Source organism: Oncorhynchus masou, chromosome 9, assembly GCF_036934945.1.
Source record: "Oncorhynchus masou masou isolate Uvic2021 chromosome 9, UVic_Omas_1.1, whole genome shotgun sequence".
Classification (NCBI taxonomy): domain Eukaryota; kingdom Metazoa; phylum Chordata; class Actinopteri; order Salmoniformes; family Salmonidae; genus Oncorhynchus; species Oncorhynchus masou.
The window spans coordinates 78,148,799-78,159,205 of record NC_088220.1 but is presented as its reverse complement, the minus strand read 5'-3'; the positions used below and the strand labels follow the sequence as shown (position 1 = coordinate 78,159,205).

The 10,407-nt window shown below is 44.5% G+C and overlaps 1 protein-coding gene across 1 annotated transcript; it reads right to left on the bottom strand.

Moving 5' to 3' along the window:
* Positions 1-232: 232 nt before the first annotated feature.
* LOC135545315 (putative gustatory receptor clone PTE03) lies at positions 233-1,171 on the bottom strand. Its single transcript, XM_064972932.1, has one exon. It carries the CDS (start codon positions 1,169-1,171, stop codon positions 233-235), a length of 939 nt encoding a protein of 312 aa, XP_064829004.1.
* Positions 1,172-10,407: the final 9,236 nt, after the last annotated feature.

The window sequence follows — 10,407 nt, the reverse complement described above, 5'->3', positions numbered from 1 at the left end:
CCGGGGTGTTTAATTGGTTTACCGGTTTTGTAATACAAGTGATACATTTACAGTTATTATAAATAAAGATAACAACAAGGGGTACATCAAGCTGCCAGACTGTAAAAAACAGCAAAATAGCCTAAATACAATCGCACTGAGTAGATCGTGACAAATGTCAACAATTCATATAGTTTTGGATAAATGATGTAGTGGTTCTCTTCAAATCTATGTCTACTATTGAAAACATAGCCTAGGATGGAAAGATCTTTGTCCGCAAGAAATGAATTGCTTTTACTCTGATATCCTTTGTTTTAAGACCATATATGATTGGATTTAAAGTTGGGGGGAAAATTACTGTGGAAACTCCTATGAGTCTCCGTAACTGCGGCGAAAATTGGCTCAGTCTGTATGAAATAATAGTGAGAAGACCTAAACACTCTAAGAGGATAAAAGCAATTAAATGTGTAGCACAAGTCTGCAGAGCTTTGCTTTTAGTGTCAGCTGATCCTTTGTTTCTAAAACAGGTGACAAGTATCTGAACGTAAGTGTAGAGGATGGAAGAAACAACTATGACCTGCAAGAGGGCAGTAATAAAGAGTCCATAGATGTTATTGATGGCTGTGTTAGCACAGACCAGTTTCAACAGGGAGGGATTGTCACAGTATGGGTGTGACATCAGAGATCTGCAGCGTGGTAATCGAAGCAGCAGGAAAAAGAGCACTCCAATTAACATCAAGTCACACACCCATAGCAGTGTGATGATTTTCCTGAGATGAGCATTGGTCATCAATGTGTTGTACCTCAAAGGGGAACATATGGCAATGTATCTGTCATACGCCATAGCAGTCAGAATGAACACAGATCCTGTTACATAGACATGAATAAAGAAAGCTTGTGTGACACAAGCAGAGTATTGAATGGTCCTTGTGTCAAGTAAAAGCTCTTTGATGAGCTGTGTAAAGAGTGCCGTGGAGCCTATAAGGTCATTGATGGGTAGGTTTAGCAGCAGAAGGTACATGGGCTGGTGGAGACTCCTATTGAGGATGATGGTGAGAATCAGGACCAGATTACAGAAGAGAATGACCATATAGCTCAGTATGGCGAAAATAAATGCGGAAAATGCACTTTCAGTGGGGATATTGAAGCCTTCTAGTGTCAAAACAGAAGACACATTTGAGAAGTCATCCATTTTCTCGGATTCAGGTTTTCCTCTTCAAGCCTGTAGATGTACGACAACAACTGTTATGTTTACAATACATTTTAACAATGAAAACATTATTATAGTCACATTATGAAAATTGATGAATAGTTGAGTCATTAATAAATCAATTCATCAATACATGTTAGTAGTTCAGAATATTAGAACTGTATAAAAAATGGACAATAATACATTACTTTGACATTTATGTTAACAGAATACTGGAACAAGATTATGACCATGGATGAATACTGCTTGTTTATGGGGGGGAAATCAACCTTTTCCATACAGTTGATTTTCCACAGCATAAAAATGATTTGCATGTGACCAGGCTCCCCTTCTTTTAAAAACTCAATGTGGTGAGTCATGACACCCAATTTTAAAACAAATCATATAGTGAGGAAATCACAGTAGAAAATGTATATGACTCACGCTTGAGAGAAATCATTACCTGAAACTACGAGAGAAACTAACTCTATCATATGACTTGGTAAGGTATTTATAGAGACTGTGTGGAACATTCGCCATTCCTCTGAGATATCTAATAGTTGATCTTCAAATAATGGGTTCGTCTCTCAAGAGAGGTCATGTCTTGAAAAATATGTGTGACTCATTGTGAGGAACAAAATACTGTACTTGAAACAGAAAAATAAATTAAAGAGCTTATTAACTATCAATACATAATTTCATGTTTAGGATTTGTTTTTGTAGTGGTATGTTTTTTCAAGTATTCATTCACTCCACATCTCTTCGACCAAAGCGATGGACGGCTGCATCCATTCTTGGTGTGATTGGACCATAAGAACCTGGAATATCTCCGCACTGCCAAGTGCCTCAACTCCAGGCAGGCGAGATGGGCCCTGTTATTCACTCTTTTCCATTTCACTATCTCCCACCACCTGGGGTCCAAGAATGTGAAGCCTGGCGCACTCTCACGTCTGTACAACCCTGCTACTACACCATTGGACCCTGAGATCATCTTCGCTGCACAGCTATTTTCAGGTCTATCCAGAGATGTTCGACTGGGTTCAAGTGCGTGCTCAGACTGGGCCACTCAAGGACATTCAGAGACACCGAAGCCACTCCTGCATTGTCTTGGCTATGTGCTTAGGGTCGTTGCTCGATCCTGACTTGTCTCCCAGTCCCTCCCACTGAAAAGCATGATGCTGCCACCACCATGCTTCGCCGTAGGGATGGTGCCATGTTTCCTCCAGACGTGATGATTGGCATTCAGGCCAAAGAGTTCAATCTTGGTTTCATCAGACCAGAGAATCTTGTTTCCCATGGTCTCTGACTCATTTCGGTGCCTTTAGACATACTCTAAGCAGGCTGTCATGTGCCTTTTACTGAGGAGTGGCTTTCATCTGGCCACTCTACCATAAAGGCCTGATTGGTGGAGTGCTACAGAGATGGTTGTACTTCTGGAAGTTTCTCCCATCTCCACAGAGGAAATCTGGAGCTCTGTCAGAGTAACCATTGGGTTCTTGGTCACCTCCCTGACTAAGGCCCTTCTAAAATCAGTTTTTGCTTTGTCATTATGGGGTATTGTGTGTAGACACTGAGGGAAACAAATTATTTCATCCATTTTAGAATAAGGCTGTAACGTAACAAAATGTGGAAAAGGGGAAGGGGTCTGAATACTTTCCAAATGCACTGTAGCTTTAACTTCTTGCGTCGAGCAATCCCGGATCCGGGATCCTATTTATAGCCTCAAGCTCATTAGCATAACGCAACGTTAACTATTCATGAAAATCGCAAATGAAATGAAATAAATATATTTGCTCTCAAGCTTAGACTTTTGTTAACAACACTGCCATCTCAGATTTTCAAAATATGCTTTTCAACCATTGCTAAACAAGCATTTGTGTAAGAGTATTGATAGCTAGCATAGCTATAAGCCTAGAATTCAGCCAGCAACATTTTCACAAAAACAAGAAAACCATTCAAATAAAATCATTTACCTTTGAAGAACTTCAGATGTTTTCAATGAGGAGACTCTCAGTTAGATAGCAAATCTTCAGTTTTTCAAAAAATATTGTTTGTGTAGGACAAATCGCTCCGTTTTGTTCACGTTTGGCTATGAAAAAAACCTGTATCCAGATATAGCCTCAAGCTCATTAGCATAACGTAACGTTAACTATTTATGAAAATCGCAAATTAAATTAAATGACTGTGCTAGCTCTCAAGCTTAGCCTTTTCTTAACAACACTGTCATCTCAGATTTTCAAAATATGCTTTTGAACCATAGCAAAACAAGCATTTGTGTAAGAGTATAGATAGCTAGCGTAGCATTTAGCGTAGCATTTAGCGGGCAACATTTGCACAAAAAACAGAAAAGGATTCAAATAAAATCATTTACCTTTGAAGAACTTCGGATGTTTTCAATGAGGAGACTCTCAGTTACAAAGCAAATGTTCAGTTTTTCCTGAAAGATTCTTTGTGTAGGAGAAATCGCTCTGTTTTGTACATCACGTTAGGGTACCAAAAAAAAAAGAAATTTCAGTCATCAAAATGGCAAACTGTTTTCCAAATTAACTCCATAATATCGACTGAAACACGGCAAACGCTGTTTAGAATCAATCCTCAAGGTGTTTTTCACATATCTCTTCATTGATATATCGTTCGTGGATGTCTACTTTCACCTCTGAATCGCTTGGAAAAAGACGTGCAGCCGAAGATGACGCACCAATTTCGACGGAGGACACCGGGCGGACACCTGGCAAATGTAGTCTCTTATGGTCAATCTTCCAATGATATGCCTACAAATACGTCACAATGCTGCAGACACCTTGGGGAAACGATAGATCGGGAGGCTCATTCCTTGCGCATTCACAGCCATATAAGGAGACAATGAAAAACAGAGCCTCAAAAATCCTGCTCATTTCCTGTTTGAAGTTTCATCTTGGTTTCGCCTGTAGCATCAGTTCTGGAGCCCTCACAGACAATATCTTTGCAGTTTTGGAAACGTCAGAGTGTTTTCTTTCCAAAGCTGTCAATTATATGCATAGTCGAGCATCTTTTTGTGACAAAATATTGCGCTTAAAACGGCCACGTTTTTTAATCCAATAATGAAATAGCGCCCCCATAGATGTAAGAGGTTATTAAGATCCCTCAGTCGAGAAGGACATTTCAAACACAGACCAATGTCTTGCAAAGAAGGGTACCTATTGGAAGATGGGTAAAAATGAAAAATGCAGGCAATGAATATCCCTTTGAGCATGGTGAACATACTAATTACACTTGAATAGGGTATCAAAACACCCAGTCACTACAAAGAAACAGGCGTCCTTCCTAACGCAGTTGCCGGAGGGGAAGGAAACCTTTCAGGGATTTCAACATGAGGCCAATGGTGACTTTAAAACAGTTACAGAGTTTAATGGCTGTGATAAGAGAGAACTGAGGATGGATCAACAACACAGGAGGTTGGTGGCATCTTAATTGGGGAGGACGGGCTCGTGGTAAGTCTGTAGGGGATAAGTGGAGTGGTATTAAATCCTAAAACACATTGTTTGATGCCATTTCATTCGCTCCTTTCCAGCCTTTATGAGCCATCCTCCCCCCAGCAGCCTTCACTGAATAACAACATTGTAGTTACTCCACAATACTAGCCTAATTACCAGAAAAGGAAGCCTGTACAGAAGAAAAATATTCCAAAACATGCATCCTTTTTGCAACAAGCCAGCAGCATACCACCCTGCATCCCACTGCTGGCTTGATCTGAAGCTAATGTCGTGGAAAATCGGTTCAAATATAACGCTTACAAGAACTTTGAATTCAATTATAGACTTTTAATACAGGAGTATAGCAAGCCGGAGTACCCCACGGAACACACACCTTTTACAGAGTATTCGCTCTGATTTATATAACATATGAGTCCATCCCACATGCAAATGAAGTTACATCCCAATCTCTGCATCCTGCTTGTTCACGCCCAATAACGCCCATATCTGCTTTCCGTCAGATTATAATGGTGACAAGACCCTTGCTTTGTCCCTGCACTTAGCTAAATGCATTATTCTGTTTGTGTGTTATCTAGGATCAGCAGACTATGTGTCTCCTCAGTTTTTAGCGTGTCCAGCTATACTAAAAATACTATACATTCCTCTATTTTACAGGCCTATGCTTTGGCTCTGCACTTAGCTCAATGTGTTCCTTTGTATGTGTGTCTTTATCTCGGATCAGCAGGCTATGTGTCTCCTCTGTCATTCCTTCAGCATCTCCATGTCGTAAAAATATGTGGGCTATGCATATAATCCATCAGTTGGTCATTTGACTGACCCCCTCCTTTGTATATCCCTCTGGCCTTGGTATGTCCAGCTGTCCTGGCGCCTATGAGTCACCTTCCCTTCATGTGGTCTGTTTTAAGTGTTCAGCTATTCTATACATCTATGGCCTCCTCTGGTCTCCTCTGGTCTCCTCTCCTATACAATAGACAATGCATTTTACCAGAATGGCAAATGCATTCTATAAGTGTATCTCTCTCTTGTGTTATAGTATTTATGTTCCTCCATATATGTACATCTTCTCCCAAACTAAGCAGTGTTGGTCCTGGTTGGTCCCTGGATGGGAGACCAGACGCTGCTGGAAGTGGTGTTGGAGGGCCAGTAGGAAGCACCCTTTCTTCTGGTCTAAAAAAAATATCCCAGTGCCCCAGGGCAGTGTTTGGGGACATTGCCCTGTGTAGGGTGCCGTCTTTCAGATGGGACGTTAAACGGGTGTCCTGACTCTCTGTGGTCATGAAAGATCCCATGGCACTTATTATTCAAGTATGGGTGTTCACCCTGGTGTCCAGTCTGAATTCCCAATCTGGCCCTCATACCATCACGGTCACCTAATCATCCAGGTTAGAGTTGGCTCATTCATCCCACCTCCTCTTCCTTGTAACTATTCCCCAGATCATTGCTGTAAATGAGAATGTGTTCTCAGTCAACTTATCTGGTAAAATAATAAAATACTGCAAACAATGTGGCGAGGTGCAATTAACTTTTTGTTCTGAATACAAAGTGTTATGTTTGGGACAATTCCAATACAACACATTATGTGGACTATGAATATGTGGACAACTAAAAATACCTAGGTGTCTGGCTAGACTGTAAACTCTCCTTCCAGACTCATATCAAACATCTCCAATCCAAAATCAAATCTAGAATCGGCTATCTATTTCGCAACAAAGCCTCCTTCACTCTCAGCTGGCCCTAGCTACATATTCGTCGCCAGACCCACTGGCTCCAGGTCATCTATAAGTCTATGCTAGGTAAAGCTCCACCTTACCTCACCGGTCACGATTACAACACCCACCCGTAGCACGCGCTCCAGCAGGTAGATCTCACTGGTCACTGGTTCCCAAAGCCAACACCTCCTTTGGCCACCTTTCCTTCCAGTTCTCTGCTGCCAATGACTGGAACAAATTGCAAAAATTGCTGAAGTTGGAGACTTACATTTCCCTCACTAACTTTAAACATCAGCTATCTGAGCAGCTAACCGATCGCTGCAGCTGTACATAGTCCATCTGTAAATAGCCCACCCAATCTACCTACCTCATCTCCATATTGTTTTTTATTTACTTTTCTGTTCTTTTGCACACCAGTATCACTACTTGCACAACATCATTTGCTCATCTATCACTCCAGTGTTAATCTGCAAAATTGTAATTACTTCACTACTGTAATGGGTTTCTTCCAACTCCTCCTCTGACGCAGAGGTGGAACAAGGATCGGACCAAAATGCAGCGTGGTTCGTTAGATCCATCTTTAATGATGAAGAAAACACAAACAATACAAAACAACAAACGTCGAAAACTGAAACAGCCCTGACTGGTGCAACAAACACAGAGACAGGAACAATCACCCACAAACACACAGTGAAATCCAGGCTACCTAAATATGGTTCCCAATCAGAGACAACGATAATCACCTGACTCTGATTGAGAACCGCCTCAGGCAGCCATAGACTAATCTATATACCCCACACAACCCCAAGACGAAACACACTACAAATAAACCCATGTCACACCCTGGCCTGACCCAATAAATGAAGATAACATAATAAATATAGACCAGGGCGTGACAGAACCCCCTCCCTAAGGTGCGGACTCCCGGACGCACATCAAAACAATAGGGAGGGTCCGGGTGGGCGTCTGTCCATGGTGGCGGCTCCGGCTCGGGACGTGGAACCCACTCTATGAATGTCTTAGTCCCCCCTCCTCGCGTCCTAGGATTGTCCACCCTCGCCGCCGACCATGGCCTAGTAGTCCTCACCCAGAACCCCACTGGACTGAGGGGCAGCTCGGGACAGACGGGCAGCTCGGGACAGAGGGGCAGCTCGGGACAGAGGGGCAGCTCGGGACAGAGAGGCAGCTCGGGACAGAGAGGCAGCTCGGGACAGAGGGGCAGCTCGGGACAGAGGAAGCCAAGCACTGAGAGGAAGCCCAGCACTGAGAGGAAGCCCAGCACTGAGAGGAAGCCCAGCCAGGTAGTTGAATCCGGTAGATCCTGGCTGGCTGGCAGTTCTGGCAGATCCTGGCTGACTGACGGATCTGGAAGAGTCTGGTTGACTAGCAGATCTGGAAGAGTCTGGTTGACTAGCAGATCTGGAAGAGTCTGGTTGACTGGCAGATCTGGAAGAGTCTGGCTGACTGGCAGATCTGGAAGAGTTTGGCTGACTGGCAGATCCGGAAGAGTCTGGCTGACTGGCAGATCTGGAAGAGTCTGGCTGACTGACGGATCTGGCTGCTCCATGCTGACTGGCGGCTCTGGCGGCTCTATGTAGATTGACAGCTCTGGCGGCTTCTTGCAGACTGACAGCTCTGGCTGCTCCATGCAGACTGGAAGCTCCTTGCAGACTGACAGCTCCTTGCAGACTGACAGCACCTTGCAGACTTACAGCTCCATGCAGACTGACAGCTCCTTGCAGACTGACAGCTCCTTGCTGACTGACAGCTCCGGCTGCTCCATGCAGACTGGCAGCTCCGGCCGCGCTAAACAGGCGGGAGACTCCAGCAGCGCAGGAGAGTAGAAAGGCTCTGACAGCGCTGAACAGGCGGGAGGCTCCGGCTGCGCAGGAGAGGAGGAAGGCTTGGGCTGCGCTAAACAGGCAGGAGACTCCAGCAGCGCAGGAGAGGAGGAAGGCTCCGGCAGCGCTGGAGAGGCAAGGCGCACTGTAGGCCTGATGCGTGGTGCTGGCACTGGTGGTACTGGGCCGAGGACACGCACAGGAAGCCTGGTGCGGGGAGCTGCCACCGGAGGGCTGGGGTGTGGAGGTGGTACTGGGTAGACCGGACCGTGCAGGCGCACTGGAGCTCTTGAGCACCGAGCCTGCCCAACCTTACCTGTTTGAATACTCCCGGTCGCTCTGCCAGTGCGGCAAGGTGGAATAGCCCGCACTGTGCTATGCAGGCGAACCGGGGACACCGAGCGTAAGGCTGGTGCCATGTAAGCCGGCCCAAGGAGACGCACTGGGGACCAGATGCGTAGAGCCGGCTTCATGGCATTTGGCTCGACGCTAAATCTATACGCGGAGCTGAAATATACCGCACCGGGCTATGCACCCGCACTGGGGACACCTTGCGCACCACTGCATAACACGGTGCCTGCCCGGTCTCTCTAGCCCCCGGTAAGCACAGGGAGTTTGCGCAGGTCTCCTACCTGGCGTAGCCATACTCCCTGTAAGCCCCCCCCCCCAAGAAATTTTTGGGGCTGATTCCCGGGCTTCCATCCACGTCGCCGTGCTGCCTCCTCATACCAGCGCCTCTCCGCTTTATCCGCCTCTAGTTCCTCTTTGGGGCGGCGATATTCACCAGGCTGAGCCTAGGGTCCTTTTCCGTCCAGTTCTTCCTCCCATGTCCAATTCTCCAAGTGGTGCAGCCTCTCCCACTGAAGCTGCTTCTGTTGCCTCTCCTGTGGCTCCTGCCTGTTAACATGCTGCTCGGTCCGTGTGTGGTGGGTGATTCTGTAACAGCGTTCTTCGTTTGTCGAAAGAGAGTCGGACCGAAATGCAGCGTGTTGGTTACTCATGTTTTTAATGAATGAATCGCGGTACATGAAATAACTTATAAATACAAAAAACAACAAACGGAATGTGAAAAAACCTATACAGCCTGTCTGGTGAACACTAACACAGAGACAGGAACAATCACCCACGAAATACAAAGTGAAACCCAGGCTACCTAAATACGGTTCCCAATCAGAGACAACGAGAATCCCCTGACTCTGATTGAGAACCGCCTCAGGCAGCCAAGCCTATGCAACACCCCTACTCAACCGCAATCCCAATAACTACAAAACCCCAACACGAAATACAACAACATAAACCCATGTCACACCCTGGCCTGACCAACTAATTAACGAAAACACAAAATACTATGACCAAGGCGTGACAGTGTGCATGAGATAGCGCAGAGGCTGTTTAACCTAACAAATATCACTGTAATGCCTACCTCTGAAAATCCTCCCAGTAAAGCAAAAAAAATATAATTAATCTCAGAAAATTGCAAATAAAATGGTTTACATTAACATATGTAGCCTAAGAAACAAAGTTCATGAAATCGATAACTTGCTACTAAAAGATAACATTCATATCCTGACTATCTTAATTAAGCATTAAGGCCTGAGGAGGTGTGGTATATGGCCAATATGCCATGGCTAAGGGCTGTTCTCATGCACAACACATATCACAAACCCCTGAGGTGCCTTATTGCTATTCTAAACTGGTTACCAACGTAATTAGAGCAGAAAAAAATATTTTGGGGTCATATCCGTGGTATACGGTCTGATATACCATGGCTGTCAGCCAATCAGCATTCAGGGCTCGAACCACCCAGTTTATAAACTCACTTAGATAGTAAAATCTGTTAAATCTCTGTGGATGGTACAGATGAGAGGGGTGAGGCAAAAGGAATGGCAAATAATTCTGGCTGCATAGCCGATTGGCAAACAATGTTAACTGAGAAATCGTTATTATACTGAACAAAAAGTAGAAGAAACTGTACTATGAAACAAAGATATATGATTTAAAGGATTAATGCTAAAAAGCTTTGGAACACCTTAAATTACATTTTGGGCAAAAAGGCAAACTAAGCTCCATCCTTCATTGAATCAGATGACTCATTCATCACACAACCAACTGATATTCCCAACTACTTTAATAATTTTTTCGTCAGCAGGATTAGCAAATTTAGGAATGACATTCCAACAACAAATTCTGAACATACACATCCACGCATAACTGAC